At 42.5% G+C, this 26,058-nt stretch overlaps 2 protein-coding genes across 4 annotated transcripts; both read left to right on the forward strand.

Moving 5' to 3' along the window:
- Nucleotides 1-5,656: 5,656 nt before the first annotated feature.
- zgc:110269 (probable flap endonuclease 1 homolog) lies at nt 5,657-12,777 on the forward strand. Of its 2 annotated transcripts, XM_046321175.1 has the most exons (11): nt 5,657-5,863; nt 6,196-6,271; nt 6,588-6,690; nt 8,134-8,188; nt 8,278-8,339; nt 8,470-8,606; nt 10,342-10,402; nt 10,645-10,776; nt 11,065-11,210; nt 11,475-11,619; nt 12,059-12,777. In XM_046321175.1, exons 1-11 carry the CDS (start codon nt 5,782-5,784, stop codon nt 12,113-12,115), a joined length of 1,056 nt encoding a protein of 351 aa, XP_046177131.1. In that variant the 5' UTR covers nt 5,657-5,781; the 3' UTR covers nt 12,116-12,777. The 2 variants fall into 2 exon arrangements, with proteins under 2 accessions (XP_046177131.1, XP_046177132.1); XM_046321176.1 differs by lacking the exons at nt 5,657-5,863; nt 6,196-6,271 and adding an exon at nt 6,307-6,464.
- Nucleotides 12,778-12,865: 88 nt separating this feature from the next.
- agfg1b (ArfGAP with FG repeats 1b) lies at nt 12,866-24,121 on the forward strand. 2 transcript variants are annotated; one of them, XM_046321172.1, is made up of 12 exons: nt 12,866-13,184; nt 15,192-15,285; nt 15,652-15,767; nt 16,057-16,198; nt 19,239-19,395; nt 19,750-19,857; nt 20,021-20,165; nt 20,317-20,402; nt 20,496-20,564; nt 20,938-21,099; nt 22,479-22,576; nt 22,883-24,121. In XM_046321172.1, exons 1-12 carry the CDS (start codon nt 13,018-13,020, stop codon nt 22,940-22,942), a joined length of 1,404 nt encoding a protein of 467 aa, XP_046177128.1. In that variant the 5' UTR covers nt 12,866-13,017; the 3' UTR covers nt 22,943-24,121. The 2 variants fall into 2 exon arrangements, with proteins under 2 accessions (XP_046177128.1, XP_046177129.1); XM_046321173.1 differs by lacking the exon at nt 19,750-19,857.
- Nucleotides 24,122-26,058: the final 1,937 nt, after the last annotated feature.

Here is a 26,058-nt window from a genome sequence, read left to right on the forward strand (position 1 = left end):
AAACCAGCAGAGGTGTCACAAAAGTCAGAAATAGCGATAACATAAATCACTTACCTTTGAAAATCTTCCTCTGTTTGCCTCAGCTACACAACAAATGGTTGTTTTGTTCGATTAAAGTCCTTTATATCCAAAAAAAGTCAGTTTAGTTGGCGTGTTTGATTCAGCAATCCACCCGTTCCACTAGTTCAACATGCATACAAAGGAATCCCAAAAGATACCAATACACTTTGTTCAAACAAGTCAAACAACATTTCTAATCAATCCTCAGGTACCCTAATATGTAAATAAACGATAAATAACAGACATAAAATACCGGAGATAAATAACGATGTGTGTGCCCTCATACACGCACGCCACAAGACTCCAGTCAAAATGAGAGCCACCTTGAAAAACGACTAATTCATTTTTCAAAAATCAAGCCTGAAACACTTTCTAAAGACTGTTGACATCTAGTGGAAGCCATACAAACTGCAATATGGGAGGATTTCCTTTGAATTTCCAGTAGACAAGCATTTCAATGGGTGACCTCAAAAACAAAATTCTGGATGCATTCTCCTCGGGTTTTCGCCTGCCATATCAGTTCTGTTATACTCACAGACATTATTTCAACAGTTTTAGAAACTTCACATTGTTTCCTATCCAATACTACCAATTATATACATGACCTAGCTGGGCCTGAGTAACAGGCAGTTAACTTTGGGCACGTCAGTCATCCGAACTTCCGAATACTGCCTCTTAGCCTTTTTAAAGTAATGATGGACTGTCGTTTCTCTTTGCTTATTTGAGCTATTCTTTCCATAATATGGAATTTGTCTTTAAACCAAATAGGGATTTCTTCTGTATACCACCCCTACCTTGTCACAACACAACTGATTGGCTCAAACGCAATAATAAGGAAAGAAATTCCACATATTAACTTTTAACAAGGCACACCTGTTAATTGAAATTACATTCCAGGTGACTACCTCTTTTTTATTTTTTATTTCACCTTTATTTAACCAGGTAGGCTAGTTGAGAACAAGTTCTCATTTGCAACTGCGACCTGGCCAAGATAAAGCATAGCAGTGTGAACAGACAACACAGAGTTACACATGGAATAAACAATTAACAAGTCAATAACACAGTAGAAAAAAATGGGCAGTCTATATACAATGTGTGCAAAAGGCATGAGGAGGTAGGCGAATAATACAATTTTGCAGATTAACACTGGAGTGATAAATGATCAGATGGTCATGTACAGGTAGAGATATTGGTGTGCAAAAGAGCTGAAAAATAAATAAATAAAAACAGTATAAAAAAACAGTATGGGAATGAGGTAGGTGAAAATGGGTGGGCTATTTTCCTATAGACTATGTACAGCTGCAGCGATCGGTTAGCTGCTCGGATAGTTGATGTTTGAAGTTGGTGAGGGAGATAAAAGTCTCCAACTTCAGCGATTTTTGCAATTCGTTCCAGTCACAGGCAGCAGAGTACTGGAACGAAAGGCGGCCAAATGATGTGTTGGCTTTAGGGATGATCAGTGAGATACACCTGCTGGAGCGCGTGCTACGGATGGGTGTTGCCATCGTGACCAGTGAACTGAGATAAGGCGGAGCTTTACCTAGCATGGACTTGTAGATGACCTGGAGCCAGTGGGTCTGGCGACGAATATGTAGTGAGGGCCAGCCGACTAGAGCATACAAGTCGCAGTGGTGGGTGGTATAAGGTGCTTTAGTGACAAAACGGATGGCACTGTGATAGACTGCATCCAGTTTGCTGAGTAGAGTGTTGGAAGCCATTTTGTAGATGACATCGCCGAAGTCGAGGATCGGTAGGATAGTCAGTTTTACTAGGGTAAGCTTGGCAGCGTGAGTGAAGGAGGCTTTGTTGCGGAATAGAAAGCCGACTCTTGATTTGATTTTCGATTGGAGATGTTTGATGTGGGTCTGGAAGGAGAGTTTGCAGTCTAGCCAGACACCTAGGTACTTATAGATGTCCACATATTCAAGGTCGGAACCATCCAGGGTGGTGATGCTAGTCGGGCATGCGGGTGCAGGCAGCGATCGGTTGAAAAGCATGCATTTGGTTTTACTCGCGTTTAAGAGCAGTTGGAGGCCACGGAAGGAGTGCTGTATGGCATTGAAGCTCGTTTGGAGGTTAGATAGCACAGTGTCCAATGACGGGCCGAAAGTATATAGAATGGTGTCGTCTGCGTAGAGGTGGATCAGGGAATCGCCCGCAGCAAGAGCAACATCATTGATATACACAGAGAAAAGAGTCGGCCCGAGAATTGAACCCTGTGGCACCCCCATAGAGACTGCCAGAGGACCGGACAGCATGCCCTCCGATTTGACACACTGAACTCTGTCTGCAAAGTAATTGGTGAACCAGGCAAGGCAGTCATCCGAAAAACCGAGGCTGTTGAGTCTGCCGATAAGAATATGGTGATTGACAGAGTCGAAAGCCTTAGCGAGGTCGATGAAGACGGCTGCACAGTACTGTCTTTTATCGATGGCGGTTATGATATCGTTTAGTACCTTGAGTGTGGCTGAGGTGCACCCGTGACCGGCTCGGAAACCAGATTGCACAGCGGAGAAGGTACGGTGGGATTCGAGATGGTCAGTGACCTGTTTGTTGACTTGGCTTTCGAAGACCTTAGATAGGCAGGGCAGGATGGATATAGGTCTGTAACAGTTTGGGTCCAGGGTGTCTCCCCCTTTGAAGAAGGGGATGACTGCGGCAGCTTTCCAATCCTTGGGGATCTCAGACGATATGAAAGAGAGGTTGAACAGGCTGGTAATAGGGGTTGCGACAATGGCGGCAGATAGTTTCAGAAATAGCGGGTCCAGATTGTCAAGCCCAGCTGATTTGTACGGGTCCAGGTTTTGCAGCGCTTTCAGAACATCTGCTATCTGGATTTGGGTAAAGGAGAACCTGGAGAGGCTTGGGTGAGGAGCTACGGGGGGGCGGAGCTGTTGGCCGAGGTTGGAGTAGCCAGGCGGAAGGCATGGCCAGCCGTTGAGAAGTGCTTATTGAAGTTTTCGATAATCATGGATTTATCGGTGGAGACCGTGTTTCCTAGCCTCAGTGCAGTGGGCAGCTGGGAGGAGGTGCTCTTGTTCTCCATGGACTTCACAGTGTCCCAGAACTTTTTGGAGTTGGAGCTACAGGATGCAAACTTCTGCCTGAAGAAGCTGGCCTTAGCTTTCCTGACTGACTGCGTGTATTGGTTCCTGACTTCCCTGAACAGTTGCATATCACGGGGGCTATTCGATGCTATTGCAGTCCGCCACAGGATGTTTTTGTGCTGGTCGAGGGCAGTCAGGTCTGGAGTGAACCAAGGGCTGTATCTGTTCTTGGTTCTGCATTTTTGAACGGAGCATGCTTATCTAGAATGGTGAGGAAGTTACTTTTAAAGAATGACCATGCATCCTCAACTGACGGGATGAGGTCAATGTCCTTCCAGGATACCCGGGCCAGGTCGATTAGAAAGGCCTGCTCACAGAAGTGTTTTAGGGAGCGTTTGACAGTGATGAGGGGTGGTCGTTTGACTGCGGCTCCGTGGCGGATACAGGCGATGAGGCAGTGATCGCTGAGATCCTGGTTGAAGACAGCAGAGGTATATTTGGAGGGCCAGTTGGTCAGGATGACGTCTATGAGGGTGCCCTTGTTTACAGAGTTAGGGTTGTACCTGGTGGGTTCCTTGATGATTTGAGTGAGATTGAGGGCATCTAGCTTAGATTGTAGGACTGCCGGGGTGTTAAGCATATCCCAGTTTAGGTCACCTAACAGAACGAACTCTGAAGCTAGATGGGGGGCGATCAATTCACAAATGGTGTCCAGGGCACAGCTGGGAGCTGAGGGGGGTCGGTAGCAGGCGGCAACAGTGAGAGACTTGTTTCTGGAGAGAGTAATTTTCAAAATTAGTAGTTCAAACTGTTTGGGTATGGACCTGAAAAGTATGACATTACTTTGCAGGCTATCTCTGCAGTAGACTGCGACTCCGCCCCCTTTGGAAGTTCTATCTTGACGGAAGATGTTATAGTTGGGTATGGAAATCTCTGAATTTTTGGTGGCCTTCCTGAGCCAGGATTCAGACACGGCAAGGACATCAGGGTTAGCAGAGTGTGCTAAAGCAGTGAGTAAAACAAACTTAGGGAGGAGGCTTCTGATGTTGACATGCATAAAACCAAGACGAAGAAGCTGGTTGAGAGAAAGCCAAGAGTGTGCAAAGTTGTCATAAAGGCAAAGAGTGGCTACTTTGAAGAATCTCAAATCTAAAATATATTTTGATTTGTTTAACACTTTTTTGGTTACAACATGATTCCATATTTGTTATTTCATAGTTTTTATGTCTTCACTACTATTCTACAATGTAGAAAATAATAAAATAAAGAAAAACCCTTGAATGAGTAGGTGCATCCAAACTTTTGTCTGGTACTGTTTATCAAATCAAATCAAATTGTATGTCTCATGCGCCGAATACAATAGGTGTAGAACTTACAGTGAAATGCTTATTTACAAGCAGGGTAGCCTAGTGGTTAGAGCGTTGGACTAGTATCTGAAAGGTTGCAAGTTCGAATCCCCGAGCTGACAAGGTACAAATCTGTCGTTCTGCCCCTGAACAGGCAGTTAACCCACTGTTCCTAGGCCGTCATTGAAAATAAGAATTTGTTCTTATTGGTTGCTGGTTCTTATTGGTTGATGGTTGCTGATAATGGGTCTCTGTACGCCTATGTAGATATTCCATTAAAAAAATCGGCCGTTTTTACAATAGTAATTTACAACATTAACAATGTACACTGTATCTCTGATCAATTTGATGTTATTTTAATTGGACATTTTAATTTCAAAAAGGACATTTCTAAGTGACCCTAAACTTTTCAAGTTCATGAGGAAATCGGGAAATTGAAATACATTTATTAGGCCCTACTCTATGAATTTCACATGACTGGGAACACAGATAAGCATCCCTTGGTCACGGATTCCTTTAAAAAAAAATGAGTCTCATAATGGGCCTCAGGATCTCGTCACATTATTTCTGTCCATTCAAATTGCCATCGATAAAATGCAATTGTGTTCGTTGTCCCGACTGCCACCATAGGGCACTTTGTTCACAACATTGACATCAGCAAACCGCTCACCCACACGACACCATACACGTGGTCTGCGGTTGTGAGGCCGGTTGGACGTACTGCCAAATTCTCCACATTGGGGGTGGCTTGTGTCTGGTGGACATTTATGCAGTCAGCATGCCAATTGCATGCTCCCTCAAAACTTGAGACATTTGTGGCATTGTGATGTGTGACAAAACAGCACATTTTAGAGTGGCCTTTTGTTGTCCCCAGGACAAGGTGCACCTGCGTAAGATCATGCTGTTTAATCAGCTTCTTAATATGCCAGAACTGTCAGGTGGATGGATTCGTGTGGCAAAGGAGAAATGCTCACTAACAGGGATGTAAACATATTTGGGCACAACATTTGAGAGAAATAAGCTTTTTGTGCATATGGAACATTTCTGGGATCGTATATATTTCATATTAGGAAAAGATGGGACCATACTTTACATGTTACGTTTATATTTTTGTTCACTGTATATCAATGGATTGTTTGTAAATTGTTTACTGTAAGAAATTATGGGTGGCTTACTGTCTCTTACTGTGCTCTCTCCATTTGTTTGATCCCTCCTGCCCCTATTGGTAGATTCGTGTAGCAACAACAAAACAGGTTTCCGGGTGCACAGCATCACCAAAACTGTGTATCTAATTTGTTGGCTTTATAACTAACTGTCAGACAAGCACAATGGGTATTACAAAACTGGCAGATTTGATTCGTAGCGATGCACCTGGTGCCATTTCTTACAAAGAGATCTGCGACTACACAGGTAAGTTTGCATGCTTAGCTACTTAAGGCTAACGTTAGCTAGCTAGCATGCAGTTTGCTACTAGTATCAACATTGACCTCCTTCATAGGGTCTTTATCTCATCCTAGCATGTATAATATGTTATGGAGCATCAGTGTGCCCCACCCAATAATTGACATGACGTCTCCCCAACATTGACTCTACCAGACAGGGCAGGCATTATTCACGTTATCAAACTAGCTTGGTCAAGTTTAATCCAGTACTAGATATGGGCACAGTTGGATGTTTCCTACTCATTGAGTTCACTCAAAGATTTTACAAATGCAGTCATTTGTTTTGTCTCAAAATTTTAGGAAAGGTCATTGCGTTGGACACCTCCATTGTTCTGAACCAGTTCCGCACTGCAGTACCAAATCTTCGGTTACTGGGGTGAGCTGTCATTTCTAACTTCTAAATTGAGACGCTTACCCAAACGTTGGCTTTGTTGACAGCACCTCAAATGTTGCTTCTTCCTCCTTCATCGGCACTGATCTAAAATCACAGGATAGGGGAGAGCATATGGCGAATGTCTACCAGTTATTTACTGTCATCTGTCCAATTATTTCCAGCTCGTGCAGATGAAGTAAGTAGCTAGAGGAAGAGAGGGAGTCACTTTAGACTATTGGGATGTGTAGACCTGTGTAAACTAACTGAATTCTGGGCCATGTTTCTGTTTCTAACCCATGTTCCCATCCTTTCACTCTAGTCCCTTGACAGGTTTGTTCTTTCGAACGCTAACCTTCCTGGAGCATGACATCAAACCATTGTTTGTGTTCGATGGGAAGCCTCCTGGAGAGAAAAGCGCTGTGGTTAGTGGTGCTCTTAGAATTACAGCTGAGACCATAGCAACCTAAGGTGCCTTCAGAAAGTATTCACACCCCTTGACTTTTCCCCCATTTTGTTGTTAGAGCCTGAATTCAAAATTGATGAAATTGAGAGTTGTTTGTCACTGGCCTACACACATTTTTTTTTTTTTTCCAAATTAATAAGAAATGAAAGCTGAAATGTCTTGAGTCAAGTATTAAACCCTGTTGTTATGACAAGCCTAAATACGTTCAGGAGTAAAAATGTGTTTTACAAGTAACATAATAAGTTACATGGACTCACTGTGTACAATAATAGTCATTAAACAATCTGGTTAAACACTATCTCATCTGGGGGGGGGGGGGGGGGACATTGGATATCAATTACAGCATGGCGAAGTTAATAATTACACTTTGGATGGTGTATTAATACACCCAGTCACTGCAAAGATACAGGCATCCTTCCTAGCTCAGTTACCAGAAACAATGAGATCAATGGTGACTTTTAAACAGTTACAGAGTTTAATGGCTGTGTTAGAAGAACACTTAGGATGGATAAACAACATTGTAGTTACTCTAAAATACTAGCATATTTGTCCGAGTGGGAAGCTCGGAATAAAAATATTCCAAAATATGCATCCTACAAGGCACTAAAGTAATGCTGCAAAAAACTTGGTGAAAGCAATTCACTTTTTGTCCAGAATACGAAGTGTTGTGTTTGGGGCAAATCCAATACAACACATTACTGAGTACCACTCTCCACATTTTCAAGCATAATGGTGGCTGCATCATGTTATGGGTATGCTTGTAATCATTAAGGACTGGGGAGTTTTTCAGGATAAAAAACAAACGGAATGGAGCTAAGCACAGGCAACATCCTAGAGGAAAACCTGGTTCAGTCTGCTTTCCACCAGCCACTAGGAGATGAATTCACATTTCAGCAGAAAAATAACCTACAACACCAGGCCAAATCTACACTGGAACTGCTTACCAAGAAGACAGTTAATGTTACTGAGTGACCGAGTTACAGTTTTGACTTAAATCTATGGCATGACCTGAAAATGGTTGTCTAGCAATAATTAATAACCCATTTGATAGAGCTTGAAGAATTTTGAAAATAATAATGGCAAATGTTGTACAATTCAGGTTTGGAAAGTTCTGAGACTTACCCAGAAAAACTCACAGTTGTAATCACTGGTAATGGTGCTTCTACAGAGTATAGAGTATTGTGTCTAGATGGGTGAGCAAAAAAATCTATTTAATCAATTTCAGTCTGTGACAACAAAATGTGGAATAAGTCAAGGGCTATGAATACTTTCTGAATGCACTGTACCTCACAAAATGATACCCTCACAGGTAGTGCACTACACTAAATAGGGAATAGGGTACAATTTGCTACAATCCATGTCAATACGATTGAATTGAATTGTATTCTCTGTTTTCTTTCAGTTGGAGAAGAGGGCACAGGCTGCAGGCTGGAGCTCCCCCAGTCATTCAGGAGCAGGTAAGAGAAACATTGGAATTCAATCACAGCGCATACTAGTTTTCCATCTTCCTGTATTTTACTTTTGACCTCTCTGTGGGCACCTGTAGTGTCCCCTCAGACACAGGACTGTCTCCACCTTCTAAAGCTTATGGGTGTGCCCATCATCCAGGTCAGTGTGCGAGTGTTCTATGTAGCATGCTAACCCTGAACACATACCCTAATTATACCAAGTTGTCTTGAACAAAAACCAACCACCATAACATATGAACCCTCTCCTTCCACTTTCTCGCTCTCTCCAGGCTCCAGGAGATGGCGAGGCACTATGTGCCCACCTGGTGAAACAGGGCACCGTAGACGCGGTAGCATCAGAAGACATGGACACTTTGCCCTTCGGTGGAAACATCCTGATCCGCCAGCTCAATGCCAAGAAAAACAGGTGAGAGTGCACCTTTGAGTCCATAACCATGTCTATACAGCCTGGTCTCATAGACTAGACGTAATATAGTAAATGTACTTCAGGGACACTCAAATTAGTGTGATATGTTTTGTATTTATTTTACCTTTTTTTTAACTAAGCAAGTAAGTTAATAACAAATTATTATTTTCAATGATGGTCTTTCTGTTACTAGTCAAACACTCTAACCACTAAGCTACCTGCCGCCCCAATGGTTAAGACAATGATTTGGTATGGGTGAGTGTATAAGATGAATGTCTAGCAACCCAAATAACGCGAATGTCAAGAAACTACAAGGTTGCATGTTCGAATCTCATCACATTTGAGCTAATTATCAACATTGTAACTACTTACTACTTTTTAGCTACTTTGCAACTACTTAGCATGCTAGCTAACAATTCCCCTAAACCTAACTTTAACCCTTTAACATCACTCATAACCTTAACCCTAAGCTTAACCATAAAAGCTCAAGACATAGTGAAACATTTGCCTGCCGACAGTACTTAGCACCTCTGAACAGGGGGTCTGCAGTCAATGTCTTTTTTATTCACACAGCAAAGACCTTGGAAGTCGTCAGGCACAAAAGCCTTGTTAAAATACTCCAAACCAGAATGTGGCAGTTGCGTTGTTTGGCTTTGCATATCCGTGTCTGTATTACTTTTGGTCTACATTCCAAGCTATCAAATCGAATTGGTCGCATACACATATTTAGAAGTTGTTATACGGGTGTAGCGAATAGGATGGAGACATGGACACTCTGGCAAATGTTGCGCTAATGTTGCTATTTTATAGAAAGCCCTTGTTGATACTAACCAGATGACCACAACTAGATAACTACCTAGCAAGATGACGAAGAAATCATTTAATTCACTCTCCATAATCCCATACTGTCATTGCCAGCCCATAGCCAAATGTTTAGCTAGCTAGCTAAAGTTAGCATATTTGCTAGCTAGAGCAACATAGCCAGCTAAGGACACTGCACTAACTCAGCAGCTAACACAGGCAGCTGTTTAATGGAAACTATCAAATCCATTGTGATTTAATTATAATGCCAATACTAGCTACAGTGGTTAGATAGTTTGGAGGAAGTGTTTAGTGTTGTGTGTATTGCATCTGTGCACTTAGCTAGCTACTATTCAATAGCCAACATTGCATGTGAAGTGTTGGCTCCCCCACGTGGGGGTTCGTGCTCTCTGATTGGCTCAAAGTGAAGTAGTTGGCCACTGACACGAGCATTGCGATTCTACAAGTAGAATTGGTAGGTTCGGTGCTACCGGGTCTGCAAGCAGCAGGTACTGCTTTTGTTCTAGCAAGAGAAGGAATGTGATAAATACCTATTGGCAGACTATCGGCACAGAGATTGTTGGTGTGTTTCATGCATAACACTGACCCTAACCTTAACCCCTAACGCCTAGGTTAGCTAACGTTAGCCACCTAGCTAGTGTTAGCCACAATAAATTGGAATGCGTAACATATATCATACATTTTTGAAAATTCGTAGCATGATGTACTAATTGTGTTTCACAACATATTGTACACATTGCAATTCATAACATATCATATGGTATATCATATCATATAGCCATGGTTACTTCTAAGCACTTTGTGGCAAAGTATTAGTAAAAAAATATATAAAACATGATGACTGATGTTGTAACTGTAATGACTGATGGCCAGTTCTCTGGGTCTCTAAATCAAATTATTTTTCTCCTCGCAGCGAAGTCATTGAGTACTCTCTGCCCAAGCTGCTGGACATTTTGAAGATAACACATGAAGAGGTAAGATACCTCCTCCACCCAAAGCATTTGTATTGAATGAGGCAAAGGCCTTCATTACATGTTCATAGGCACCATGTGTACAAGAATACTACATTATTGTAAGGCATAAACATCATGTACCTTTCTCTCAAGTGTAATCTCTCAACTGTCTCTCAACCCTCAAAATGCTCCCATACTATCTATTCAGTGATATTTAATCTCTTAGGCTAACACCCCTTGTCTTTCCTCCTAATGTATGTCAGTTTGTGGACCTGTGTATCTTGTTGGGCTGTGACTACTGTGACAAAATCACAGGCCTTGGACCTAAGAGAGCTCTGACTCTGATCCAGCAGCACCGGAACATAGAGAACGTGGTGCTGAACATCAACAGAAAGGTACATGTTCCCTCCCTGACAACTGTTCATATTACTGCAATGCAATTGTCTTGGAGATTTTGGTGCCAATGTGTTTGCTGAAGTCTTATCTTTAAGTCTGGATCAAATATACTAGTAAACCAAGAAAATATTAAATGATCTATGTCATTTGTTACCACTCCAATATATGATAATATAATGATAATATAATGATTATTTCATTTTTCATCTCAGACCTCACCTTCTATGCTATGTTCCTGTTCATGTAATTAGACTAACACCCAACCCCTTTTCTCCCTCCTCCTTCAGACCCACCCTGTCCCACTGTTCTGGCAGTATCAGGATGCCCGCAAGCTGTTTTTGGATGCCCCCCTGACCGAGCTGCCGAACCTGGTCTGGACTGAGCCAGATGAGGAGGCCCTGGTCCACTTTCTGTGCCACGAGAAACACGTCAAGTACTGTTCTGGTCCTGTATGACCGACCACCTTTGGAATTAGACCAGGGGCCATATGTATCAAGCATCTCAGAGTAGGATCAGGTTCCCCTTGACCATGTAATCTTATTAATTGTGTTCGAAAAAGTCAAACTGAGGTACTTGATATATGCGACCCCTGGTGTGCACAAATCGAGTCCTCTATATCTGCAGTGCATGTTTGTTTTATGTCCTTGCCCAGTAATCTAAAACGGAATTATTCCATATATGTGTGTGTGTTATGTAGGGAGCAAAGAGTACGAGGTCGAATGCAGAAGTTCAGTGAGAAGCGTGAACGCCTGAGGAAGGAGAGGGAGGAGGACAAGGCAGCAGGACAGAGCCGACAAACTCGCATGGAGGACTTCTTCCGTGTTACACGGAAAAGGCAACAGGTAATATAACCCCACTATGACACTTTTATGACACCTCACCATTTTATGGTGGGAGTACTTGCTAAACTCTATATCTCAAGGCCCAGAGCCTGGTATAGAGATGGCTATATATCAGACTTTATTAGCCTGTTCATTGATGCCAAATGTTTCATATCTACGGTATTTATGGCTTTGGAGATCCCCATACTGTATCAACCCTTTACATTGGTCCACTATATCCAATACAGCTAAGGATAACTTGTCACATTGTTGTAACAATGTCACATTGTTGCCTTGCCTTGTTTGGCAATATAACATTTCATGATTACAGGTTGGCTAAAGCAGAAACAGACTGGAATCTAGACTAAAGGGATGTGACACCTAAATTGGCCTGTGTATTTCTGGTATGTATTCAGTTATTGTGTTGTGTCTGAAATACCAGCCTTATCTCCACTTGTAGCCGTCTGAAACTGGGGATTCCATTGGCACCAAAGAAAAAAGAGCGAGGCCAAAGTGACAGTGCCCTCCGATGGAGTTTGGTGGTACTGCAAATGCATCCTTACCAACCAACTGTCTGACAGTTAAAAGGATGTGCTTGTTCATGAGGGTCTACCTGAGAAAGGAGCTGTGCAGATCAACTGATCTATACATTTCATTAACTTCCTAATGATTGAGCATAAACCAATTCTTATTATGTAAAGATTTGTGACAGCGAGTACCTCGGGGTCGTGTTCATTAGGCACCACCTTGAAACAGGGGGCAGACTACCTGGGCATATCCAATAAGTAATGCTCATATTCGATTTCCGTTTTAAAAACGTGCCCTAATGAACATGACCAGGGCAACTCCTAGGGAGCAAGTAAACAGGATGAGCAGAGGCGGAGACTCATTGGCGAGAACAGTGCAACCACTGTCTGTGGGGCCTTGGCTTGCTTGTTCCCTCATGCAAAACAGGAGCCGATTGATTTCTATGGAGGAAGGTCAGATGGGCTCATGGCTTATTTGGTGGACACCTGCTACCCTCAACAGTGCCAAATTTGAGGCAAAGGACTTTCTTATCTTGATAAACATGATCATGTCAAAGTAGAGACCAAAATATGATAATCTCTTGTATCTGTGATTTTACACAAGATGTCAGTATGATGGTATTTACTATTAAACTTTTATTCATCAATGTAATTTGTTGTCGAGTGGTCATTGCTGCCCACCAGATCTTCCTACCGGTAGGTGTCAGTCACTTTCCGGTTAGTTGTCTGGTACACCTCCTGTATGCCAACGAAGAAGGAACGTGTCCGTCCCACTAGACCTCTCAGCAAGGTGTCTGAACCACCACCGCTGTCGAGGCAAGCCTCCCCGAATACATCCTCTCCCTAGGCCTCGATAAACTTCTCCCACCGTTAGTAGCCCCATTTCTCAACCATGGCGACGAGTGCGAAGCGAAAGCAAGAGGAGACGCATCTCAAGATGCTTCGGGAAATGACTAGCCAACCCCCGAATAGGAAGTGCTTTGATTGCGACCAGCGCGGCCCGACTTATGCCAACATGACAGTGGGTTCCTTCGTCTGTACCACCTGTTCTGGCATCTTGTAAGTACTGTGTTGATTCTATGGTTGTGTGTTTATGTGGGCTTGTTTTTAAAGCAAAAGGACGCTCTTTATTACGTGTTTTGGTGGTTTAGCCTAACGTTGGCAAGCTCCCCAACACAGCAGGTAATGCTATCCGACGTTAGCTCGAGGCCATTGGTTGGGCTGGGTCGCAAGCCCCATGCTTTGTTGTAAGGAGGGGTCTCAATTCCCAATCTTTAGAAGGTCAATATTCAGTTCCATACCTAGCTTGGCAACTAACTAAAGGATTGTTTGTGCCGAAAGTACTTGTTTGATAAAAGGCAAATATTTGACCAGTGTGTCAAAACGGCACGTCACCGCACCGGCGAACCTATTTCCCAATCATCTCGTCTATACCGTAGGCGTAGTTTGGGACATCCGTTGCTCACGCCTATATGTGTATAGATCGAGCAGGGATGGGCAGTCTTCGGGGGGCCTGATTGGTGACACACTTTTTGCTCCAGCTCCTGCCTAAACACCTTACTCCAATAATCAACTAATCAAGGTATTCAGTTTAGAATGCAATTTAATCAGGTGTGTTAGTTATAGGGCTGGGGGGAAAGTGACACATCAGGCCCCCAGGGATTGGAGTTTTCCATCCCTGAGATAGAGGAAGTGTATAAGTGACAGACAGACACTGTCTTGTAGAATACATGAAATGGGACAGTAGGTCAAGTAATGCAAATGATATGGTTCAGAGACCACAATAGGAAAGGACTTCTAACAAGACCACAACTGATGCCACAAGTGATAATCTCACGTCATATGTGAAGGCTAGGCACATGAATGCATAGCCTTATGAGTCATATAATGACTTTCACTGGTGGTTTTCACTTTTGGGATGTGCCATCTGATTTCAATCACTTTTTGACCTCTTTTGGACATGAATGCCAAAACATATAGGAGATGGAGTTTCCCAAAGTGAACCCTTTTTGCATACCCCACCCTTCCATGAAATATCCATGTCTTCATCACTGGACAATATACATGTTTGATATAATTCTAAAGCTCACAAACAGGGTTGTCAAACTTTTATATATATATATTTTTTTTAATTTTAACAAATTATCTAAATGCATAAACTAATTTTTCCCCACATGTAGCTTAGACCTTATTTGACATCATCTGATGTGTTTGTTAGGCCTGCTAAAGGTTGAAACAGCATGCTATTGGGTGTCTTGGTTTGCCAGATAAATGTACTAAAATGTGAATAAAATAGAAATGTCATCTTTGAAATGGTAGCACAAAGATGGTTTGGAGGTCCACACCTCAGAGAATGTTGACTTGAATGGGAATATCAGTTTTAAATTATACTGTCAATCTTCCATAGGAAACCTATTGAAATCATAGAAATGTAGATAATAGAATAGACATTCCAATTTAAGTTGACATTCTACGCTGGGGGGACTGGTGGCCATCTTTGTGGTAGTAATTGGAAGTAAACATTAGAATTTCAATTATGTACCAGCTAATTTGCAGTGGTCTGAAGAGAGAAATCCATTCTATGAATGTCTATGATTGAAATTACACCCGCCCTGTATTCAACGGTATGCTGTGTCTCAACAGATAGCGGGCACAATACAAACACCTCAGCTTATGTAAAATATGGTTAAAGCATATGCAAAAATGAGTTGTTTTTGATAATTGCTGCTAAAGGATAAATAGTTTGAAATCCCTGTTTATATTTTCCAGTGTTAAAGACATTGATGCAAAATGGGGCTACTTTGAGCACCTCTATCTCCTAAATGTTTTGGCATTCAGGTTCAAAAAAGTCACTCTCTGGCCACTTCTACCATGGGCAAATGTATATGACAAGTTTTGTTCAAATATAAAGTGGTGCGGTCAATAAGTGATTGAAATCAAATGGAACAACCCTTTTGACAGTGAATGTCAGTAAATGCACAGTTTAGCTGTGAGTGTGCAGTCATGTTGTGCCTGGTCTTTGTAAACTGAATGACACCGAATACATACCCCTCCACTCCCAACTAGACGAGGGCTGAATCCCCCCCACAGAGTGAAGTCCATCTCTATGACCACCTTCACGCAACAGGAAATCGAATTCCTACAGAAACACACCAACGAGGTAATGACATGAGGTCAAGTAATGTACTAAGAAATGTGCACTTCAACCCTAGTGATCTGCAGGGAGTGCAGGTTTTTATTCCAGTTTAGCACTAACAAATCCAATTCATTCTCAAAGGTATTGATGATTAGTTGATTCAGATGTGTTTGTATTGGGCTAGAACTAAATCTGGCTTACCCTGTGGGTCCCTAGGACCAGCATTGGAAAAACACAGGATTTAGTGTCTTTTATGCATGTCTGTCTCCTCATGTCTGCTTTCTTTATTTGAGGTTTTTTTGTTTCTCTCTAGGGAGTTTATTGGCATTCCTTTTTTCTCTCTCGCGCTCTCTCGCCACACCCTCTCCCCAAACATTTTCTCTACTCTAGGTTTGTAAACACATCTGGTTGGGGCTGTACAATGACCGGACATTGGTTGTTCCAGACTTCCACGAACCACAGAAAGTAAAAGAATTCCTCCAGGAAAAGTACGAGAAAAAAAGATGGTGAGATGCTTCTTTTTGGTTCATTCATCTGTTCACTGAACTTCACTCACTTGCTTTCTATTGTGTTGTGTGAACTGAACATCTTCAAAAGCAGAATAATTTGATTTGCAGATCCGACTATTTCTATTGTGCTGTATTAATGTAAAATCACACTCAGAGCTCTCAATGTAAAATCTTATGAATTCACTTTAAAAAAAAACAAGTAACAACCCATTTTTACATGTGAAAATGATTTCACCTTGGGAACTCCCCATCGATTCTATTTTTATTCATGGTTGTGTGCACACAGGTACGTCTCTCCAGACCAGGCTAGAACGGTAGCCACAGCCCAGGCTTCCAAGTCGGGCACCTCAGCCAGCAGCACAGGCAGCACCCCGGAGGTCCAGCCCCTGAGAACCCTGCAGCTTAACAAGACCCCCCCAACGCGTCAGGTATTTCCCCATCTTCTTTCCTAATGTGCTTTTGAGTCATTTCCTAACATATGAGGAAATCCATTTTAGGCTGATGCAAAATCCCTTTTTTACTTCCATAGGTATTTGTAGAAGTGCACAGAAAGTGGCTTTTTAGACCTGAATGCCAAAACATTCAAGAGATAATGGTGCTCAAAGTTGACCCATTTTGCATACTCCACCATACATCCATGTCCTCATCACTGGAAAATATATATGGTTGAGATTGATCATCAAGAGTTTACAAACACCGTTGTCAAACTATTTTGTTGTCTTCCAAAAAAACGAAAATGTTCTGTTTTTTTTACGTCAAATTTTCAACATGATAAATTGGTTTCACATATGTTGTAGCTTAGACTCTATTTTACATCATCTAGGTTTTGTTTTGTGCCCGCCATCGGTTGAGATACAACATGCTCTTGAATACAGGGTGGATGTCAAGTTTTGGCTGATAAATGTACGAAAATAGAAATAATTTGGTAATGTCAACTTTCAAATAGTACCACAAAGATGGTTGGAGGTCCACACATCAGAGAATGTTGACTTGAATGGGAATATCTGTTTTAAATTATACTGTCAATACTTCATAGGAAAACTATTGAAATCATAGAAATATAGATAATAGAATAGACCTGAAAATTTAACGCTAGAATCGCCGGGCCTAGTAAATGATACAGTCCAGTAACAGCTCATCTTTAGAACGTATAATGTAAAAGAAGGATAGGAACCCTCAGGGTGCCGCGGTCAAATTATTTAGTATAAACATAAGTGCTAATGCTGATAAATAGACATAAGACAAATGTATATGTACCTTGACAAATATATATTCATGACAAGATATGAAAAAAAAGGAGGCATTTATTGATTGTATCGGACCCTGTATTGGGGGCCCTTAACCGTGCCTTTACGCGTGAATCAATCTCGTCTTCTCATATCTATGCTCCCAATTTTACACTATTCTAAATGAATTCAACCTCTTGTCTTCACCCTCCTTATCATTCAGTTAGGTCTAATTTAAATTCAGTTGAAGTAATGTGCACAATTATCAGTTTCTGTCATCCACGCATCCATTTAACCTACGTCATTCATTCGGTGAGGAGAGAGAGAGAGACATTAGTGCATGGCTAGGTACCAACGTCCTACAGCGCATTTACCTTGGCATAGGTGTGGAGAGAAAACAACTGGTACTTCTGTTTGTTTTAATCACATTCTGACAACTGAGCAATGTAAAATACAGACATTTAGGAAAAGTCAGGGAAGGAGCAGTACGTTGCTTTTTTCTACCCCAATTTGTTTTATTTATTTACAAAATCAATCATCTGTGGCCGTTGGCATTAGCGGTTCTAGTGTTGACATTCGACAGTGGTCGGACCGGTGGTCATCTTTTGTTCTAGTGATTCAAATTATACTTGTACCAGCTAATTTGCAGTGGTCTGAAGGGATGGGTCCATTCTATTATTTCTGTGATTGAAATGAAACCCACCCTGTTTTTAAGAGCATGTTTCAACTGATGGTGGGTACAACACAAAGTCAGATGATGTGAAATAGGGTCTAAGCTACAGTACAACATTAGCAATTTTAGATACTTTATTAAAGGTCTAAAATGTTGTTTATTTACAAACCCTCTGGTCATTATAAAATAAAAAAATAGAAACGTCACTTTTTCAGGGCCCTGTCTTTCAAAGATCATTCGTAAAAATACAAATAACTTCCCAGATCTTCATTGTAAAGGGTTTACACACTGTTTCCCATGCTTGTTCAATGAACCATAAACAATTAATGAACATGCACCTGTGGAACGGTCGTTAAGACACTAACAGTTCACAGACGGTAGGCAATTAATGTCACAGTTATGAAAACTTAGGACACTAAAGAGGCCTTTCTACTGAGTCTGAAAAACACAAAGAAAGATGCCCAGGGTCCCTGCTCATCTGCGTGAATGTGCCTTACGCATGCTGCAAGGAGGCATGAGAAGTGCAGATGTGGCCAGGGCAATAAATTTCAATGTCCGTACTGTGTGACGTCTAAGACAGAGCTTCAGGGAGACAGAACGGACATCTGATCGTCCTCGCAGTGGCAGACCACGTGTAACAACACCTGCACAGGATCGGTACATCCAAACATCACACCAGTGGGTAAGGGACAGGATAGCAACAACAACTGCCCCAGTTACACAGGGAACGCACAATCCCTCCATCAGTGCTCACACTGTCCGCAATAGGCTGAGAGAGGCTGGACTGATGGGCTTGTAGGCCTATTGTAAGGCAAGTCCTCACCAGACATCACCAGCAACAACGTTGCATATGGGCACAAACCCACAGTCTCTGGACCAGACAGGACTGGCCACTGACGAGTCATGGTTTTGTCTCACCGTGGGTGATGGTCAGATTTGCGTTTATTATTGAAGGAATGAGCCTTACACTGAGGCCTGTACTCTGGAGCGGGATCGATTTGGAGGTGAAAGGTCCATCATGGTCTTTCTTGGGAGGGGGGGGTCACAGCATCATCGGACTGAGCTTGTTGTCATTGCAGGCAATCTCAACACTGTGCGTTACAGGGAAGACATCCTCCTCCCTCATGTGGTACCCTTCCTGCAGGCTCATCCTGACAACCTCCAGCATGGCAATGCCACCAGCCATACTGCTAGTTCTGTGCGTGATTTCCTACAAGACAGGAATGTCAGTGTTCTGCCATAGCCAGCGAAGACCCCGGATCTTAAACCCATTGAGCACGTCTGGGACCTGTTGGATCGGAGGCTGAGGGCTAGGGACACACTATTCAATTTCTGTTAGTCACATGTCTGTGGAACTTGTTCAGTTTATGTCTCAGTTGTTGAATCTTGTTATGTTCAACAAATATTTACACGTTACGTTTGCTGAAAATAAATGCAGTTGACAGTGAGGACGTTTTTTTGCTGAGTTTAAAAGTCAATGGGTGCAACCCCATGTCCCCAGTTATTTTTCTTTAAAGCATGCTGTCATGCTTTAATGGCCTTCCATATCTCTCTCCCTCCCTCTGCCAGTCGCCGGTGTTGGTTCGCTCCCAGGCCTATCCTATAGTTCAGGAGAAGAAGTTTGACCTCCTATCTGACCTGGGTGGAGACATCTTTGCCACTCCGCCCTCTCAGGCTGCCAGCAACTCCAACTTTGCCAACTTTGCACATTTCCCGAGCCAGTCAGGTAATGAGTGGGAATGGCCTTCACTCAAACTAACTTGAGTTTCAGCCAAATTTCCACTTAGTCGTGCAATAATGTCAATGTGTGACTAAATGAAAATTTTACTCAAATGGCAGTTCAGGAGTTTCCCAGTATTGAGTTGATTCGAAATGTTTGTCTTCAATGAGACGACATCATATCTTGAGGGCTTGGAAATGATCAGTTATAAAGATTAGTGTAAGAAGACTTAACACGTTATTATAATGTGTTTGTGTTAAATCATTGTCATCTGCCCCTCCTCCCATGTACCATAATGCCATTATGATTTCCTCATTCCTCACGTTGTCAGTGTTTTGTTTCCTCCTCTGTGGTTTGCAGCGACTCAGGTTAGCTCAAACGCCGACTTTGCCAACTTTGAGGCGTTTGGCAACTCTGGAGTACCTTCACATTTCAGCACCTCACCCCCCTCACAGTCCTTTGCATCAGGTACCCCTGGGTCCCATTCTCATACATTCCCTCTTATTTACATTATATCTGTTCCAAGCCCAACAGGGGCACAGTATGTTATCTTATTTTTGTGTGTTAGTGTCCATGTCCATTGCCATGTGTGTATATTGACCCCTGTGTATTTCTCTCTCGCTCTCTGTAGGGCGAGGTGTCCCAGTGCCGTCGGTGGCCGGTGCTGTTCCGGCTCCGTCCCAGCTGGGCACTTCAGCAGAGGACCGCTACGCTGCTCTTGCTGAGCTGGACAACGAGCTGAGCTCTTCGGCCCCCACAGGGAGCAGTGTCCAGGGGTGAGAGACAGACGCCACTTCAAAACTTGGCACTAAAAATAGGTTTTAGATATGCACAAACTAACACTGCCTCTGGATCTTGCTAAAAAGTGTTTTTTATGATTCAATGAGATAACAAATTGATTCATGTTATGTATTTATGTGAATCTAGGAATATGTTTGGAGCTGTGTTGGGAACCTCGCCTGCCCAGACTCAGTCAGTATTACCCAGCATGCATGTGCAGCAAGGCTTTGGAGGTGAGTGGATTGTGTTACATATTCCTGAACATTGAGTTCTGAAATGGGTGACACTCAAATGTAATGAAACCATGATGTAATGTCCTGTTTCAGCCATCCCGTCCAATAATCCATTTGTTGCCGCCGCCCCGGATATGGCCACCAACCCCTTCCAGACTAATGGTATAGCACCGGCCGTGTGTGTGTGTGTGTGTGTGTGTGTGTGTGTGTGTGTGTGTGTGTGTGTGTGTGTGTGTGTGTGTGTGTGTGTGTGTGTGTGTGTGTGTGTGTGTGTGTGTGTGTGTGTGTGTGTGTGTGTGTGTGTGTGTGTGTGTGTGTGTGTGTGAGCATGTGAAAGTAAATAAATACATGCATAACGTGTGTGTGTGGTTGAAGTCAGAAGTATGAACACAAGGACATGTTTGGGCCTCTGCCAGTGAATGCGTGTCAATTTGTCTGAAATAGCATTGTTTGATATCAGTAGATACTGTACATTGAAAGGTACGGTTGTGTTTGTGGTACTCACTCCGCCCTCCCCTCTCTCTGTGTTTCGTAGCCTCGTTTGGCACAGGCTCTATGAGTATGCCTGCTGGCTTTGGGAACCCCTCCTCTTACTGCCTCCCGACCAGTTTCAGTGGGACATTCCAGCAGCCCTTCCCTGGCCAGGCCCCTTGCCCTTACACCCAGCCGGTGGCCTACCACCCCCAGCAACCCAATGGTAAGTAGTGTGCCCTCTTCTCCTTAGTAGTCTCACCCATACCACAATATAGTTTGGACTTTACTTCAAAGCTGTGATTCCCCCTTCCCCCCACCAAATATTGTTTTTTGACTTCAAATTTTCTTGTGGCCCTCCACTATAAACAAAGGTTGTTTTTCTGGCAGGTAATCCCTGTAACAACGGTAAATGTAATAACATTTCTGTTTGAAATAACTTGTAGATTTTTTTCTTATGTAATAAAACCAGTAAATGTTAAAGCTTGCTGGTAATCGTAATAAATTGTGGAATGATGAGAACTTTAGCTGCTAAATCTAAACATGTCACTACAATAGTTCCCTGCTAATAATTAGTCGCTAAAGAAGTCCCCAGGACGTCACAAAATGGTCGCCAGGACGTTGTCATAGTCCCCTGGCGGTCTTGTCTAGTTCCCGGTTGGTCCCGGGGACGACACTGGGGATATTTTTTAGGATGTTCTTTATGTCATAGTCCCTGGAGTTTTTTTTGTCTAGTTCCTGGTTTGCCCGGGGAACGTCACCTGATTCTCAAATAAACGTATACTATATTTTATTCAGTATAGTTTGTATTGAGCTGGATGGTTGCTGGTGTCACTGACTGTGTTAGTTCTGTGCAGCACATGACTTTGATAGCCTCTACTGAACTGAAGCCAAGGTTGTTAGCTTGTGTTACCTTGTAATGGCAGTCTTCAGGTTTCATGCAAGGTTACTCAACATGTTCATTTGACACCAATTGCCCTGGTGCCATCCAGATCGGCCAAACCGATTTGAAATCGTTCGAATACTTTGGGTGTTTGCTTGAGCTTTCCTAGAGTGCCGGATTAATGGTTTTAGCACTAGTCCATGTCCATAAAAACAAGGGAAATAACACAGACATTATTATTACATGATCAGTTGAAGTTGTGGTTCATGAAATAAAGTTGCTACTGAACTGATGACCTGACATAATAACCACCGGATAACATAATAAGCTTGATTTAATAAGGATAAAATAAAGTGTTGTGTGAGTGAGTGAGACTATGCATGTGTGTACATCTCAATGTGTGCTTGTGAGTGTCTATGTATTCCTGTATGAGTTGTTTGTGTTGTGATTGGCACTAGGTATGTGGTGGTATGTGCATTAAATTGAGGCTAGTAGTACAAAACATTGATTTTTGGTATGTTATTACATGTTTGGTTGAAGTTAATACATTATTCATGAAGTTGTTACTCACCGGTTAATGTAATAACCACCGGTTAACGTAAAAAACTTTCCAATTTAGCAGAAAAGGTCAACTTTACCGTTCAACATTTTATTGCGTTTACCAGCATGTTGTTACATTTACCAGGTTTATTTCAGCCAGATTTTTTTCTCTGCATGGACAGGCCCTGGTGGATACCCAGTCTACGGGCAGACCAAGCCCTCCATGACCCCCTTTGGGCAGCCCATGGCTGGGCCGGGGATGACCAATAACCCATTCATGGTGAGCAGTTCGTAGCTTGTGTGTGCGTTTCCAGATCATGTTGTGGGACCGAAGGATGCATTGTGGTCTTTTAATAGTAGTACTTGTAATACCAGTGTGAAACACTTTGTGACATAACACATACAGGTCTGAACACATACAATTTACATGCACATGCAACTTCTGCATGGGTCCAATGTAAAAACACCTATGTGGGCGGTCACCCATGCAGCTGCGCTCTCTCTGCTAACTTCATGGATGAGTTCGGAAGTCATGCTGATAGTGATGTTATTTTACGATATTGATGAACCATTTGTTTTGAACCAGGCGGGAGCCCCGGCTGGATCCTACCCCGCTGGAGGCTCTTCCACCAACCCCTTCCTGTAGCGCGCCTATCTCCTCGTCAACACCACCAGAGGGCAGCATGTAGCACCTATTCAATGCACCGGCTCCGTCACACCCTGTGATGTGAACGTACAGTTCTGATACTCTGAATTCAAGTTTTTATTAAAAGCTTAGTTTATGACACTATAAAGGACTATGGGATTTGGGACTGCCATGGAATGATGCCCTTGGACTAAATACATTCTCTATACATTTATTTTTTGGTTCATTTGACAGCTCTTTATTGTGCATATCGGCATTTGTAATCACATTAAAATACAAGGTATAATAAGGACTTGACATGGTTGGGCAACATTATGGATGTGCCACTATGTTTTTACCAGTGTGTTTATAGGATAACAATCAGGGTTGTATACAAGTCTAGGAGGGAACTGAGGTGACGTGAAGAGTTTTTGCCTCGAATTATGTGAATTATCAGGCTGGCAGAGGAGATATGCACCTAATTCTATTTGAGGGGCTACTGATGGTCAAATTCAGTATAATTTAATTCCGTGTAAAATAAACTATGTAATGTGTAACGGTTTCAATGGGCATGACGCCTCTGCCTGTAGGTATGGCATCCGGGAAAGGGACTTTTAGGTGGTCCATAATTAATACCACTATTACTGCACGTGGCCCTGTTGTTATTAGGCTCAAAACACCATAGTGGTATCCCAAGGTGTTGCAACAGCATTTTGCCTAGCGGTTTACAAAAACCGTTGAATAACCTTGAATACAACCCAGGTCTTTTAGCCTTACTCTTTTTTATTTGTTATGAGGATAAGTCCAAGTGTAACAACAGCCCAAACACACTAACGTTAGCTAGTTTTGAGTCTGTTTGGAAAGGAACAAATGCCTGGTAAAAAAAACATGAGACCCCAGACTCCAGCACTAGCCGTTTTGATGACAGGCCAGGTGTCTACTGCAGCACAAAAAGAGAGGGAAGGAGAGGAGGGAATAGAGAGGAAAGGTTCTTGTGCTCTCAGCGAGCCCTCGCCATGTAACCTGACACGCATGTGTGTATAAAACACCTGAGAAGTTTGTTTTTATTTGGAGAGATGGTTACTTGTGGCACCCAATCACTTTTAATGAATTTAATCGTTACTTGCCATTACAGGAATATGTAAGTCAATGTGTACATATATAAATATATGTATAAATATTAAAGATTTTTAACTACAATATGCTTTTGATTCAAATGTTTTCATTTAGAATTCCCTATCCCCATTACGTAACGATGCGGGGGGTAAAATCACAGGAGAAGCAAAAAAAACCACATTACAAATTATGTGCTGTGATAATTGCGTTGTTTGCTTTATAACCTGTTAGTTCATATGCCTTGCGACAGTGATAGGCCTATATGCAGGGCATTCGGAAAGTATTCAGACCCCTTGACTTTTTCCACATTTTATTACCTTTATTGCCTTATTCTAAAATTAATTAAATTTTTCCCTTAATCTACGCGCAATACACCATAATCACACAGCAAAAACAGGTTTTTAGACATTTGTGAAAATGTATAAGTATTCAGACCCCTATGTTGAAGCACTTTTTGGCAGGGATTACAGCCTGTTGTCTTCTTGTGTATGATGCTACAAGCTTGGCACACCTGTATTTGGTGAGTTCCTTCCATTCTCTGCAGATCCTCTCAAGCTCTGTCAGGTTGGATGGGGAGTGTCGCTGCACAGCTATTTTCAGGTCTCCAGAGATATTCGAACGGGTTGAAGTCCGGGCTCTGGCTGGGCCACTCAAGGATGTTCAGAGATTGTCCCTAAGCCACTCCTGCATTGTCTTGACGTGTGCTTGTGGTCATTGTTCTGTTGGAAGGTGAACCTTCGCCCCAATCTGAGGCCCTGGGTGCTCTGGTGCACAAGGATCTCTTTACTTTGCTCTGTTCATCTTTCCCTCAATCCTGACTAGTCTCCCAATCCCTGCCACTGAAAAACATCCCCACAGCATGATGCTGCCACCACCATGCTTCACCATAGGGATGGTACCAGGTTTCCTCCAGACGTGACACTTGCAACTCAGGCCAAAGAGTTTAATCTACAGTGCCTTGCGAAAGTATTCGACCCCCTTGAACTTTGCAAACTTTTGCCACATTTCAGGCTTCAAACATAAAGATATAAAACTGTATTTTTTTGTGAAGAATCAACAAGTTGGACAGAATCATGAAGTGGAACGACATTTATTGGATATTTCAAACTTTTTTTAACAAATCAAAAACTGAAAAATTGGGCGTGCAAAATTATTCAGCACCTTTACTTTCAGTGCAGCAAACTCTCCAGAAGTTCAGTGAAGATCTCTGAATGATCCAATGTTGACCTAAATGACTAATGATGATCAATACAATCCACCTGTGTGTAATCAAGTCTCCGTATAAATGCACCTGCACTGTGATAGTCTCAGAGGTCCGTTAAAAGCGCAGAGAGCATCATGAAGAACAAGGAACACACCAGGCAGGTCTGAGATACTGTTGTGAAGAAGTTTAAAGCCGGATTTGGATACAAAAAGATTTCCCAAGCTTTAAACATCCCAAGGAGCACTGTGAAAGCGATAATATTGAAATGGAAGGAGTATCAGACCACTGCAAATCTACCAAGACCTGGCCGTCCCTCTAAACTTTCAGCTCATACAAGGAGAAGACTGATCAGAGATGCAGCCAAGAGGCCAAAGATCACTCTGGATGAACTGCAGAGATCTACAGCTGAGGTGGGAGACTCTGTCCATAGGACAACAATCAGTCGTATATTGCACAAATCTGGCCTTTATGGAAGAGTGGCAAGAAGAAAGCCATTTCTTAAAGATATCCATAAAAAGTGTCGTTTAAAGTTTGCCACAAGCCACCTGGGAGACACCAAACATGTGGAAGAAGGTGCTCTGGTCAGATGAAACCAAAATTGAACTTTTTGGCAACAATGCAAAACGTTATGTTTGGCGTAAAAGCAACACCCTGAATACACCATCCCCACTGTCAAACATGGTGGTGGCAGCATCATGGTTTGGGCCTGCTTTTCTTCAGCAGGGACAGGGAAGATGGTTAAAATTGATGGGAAGATGGATGGAGCCAAATACAGGACCATTCTGGAAGAAAACCTGATGGAGTCTGCAAAAGACCT

The sequence above is a fragment of the Oncorhynchus gorbuscha genome, linkage group LG22, assembly GCF_021184085.1.
Source record: "Oncorhynchus gorbuscha isolate QuinsamMale2020 ecotype Even-year linkage group LG22, OgorEven_v1.0, whole genome shotgun sequence".
NCBI classification, from domain to species: Eukaryota; Metazoa; Chordata; class Actinopteri; order Salmoniformes; family Salmonidae; genus Oncorhynchus; species Oncorhynchus gorbuscha.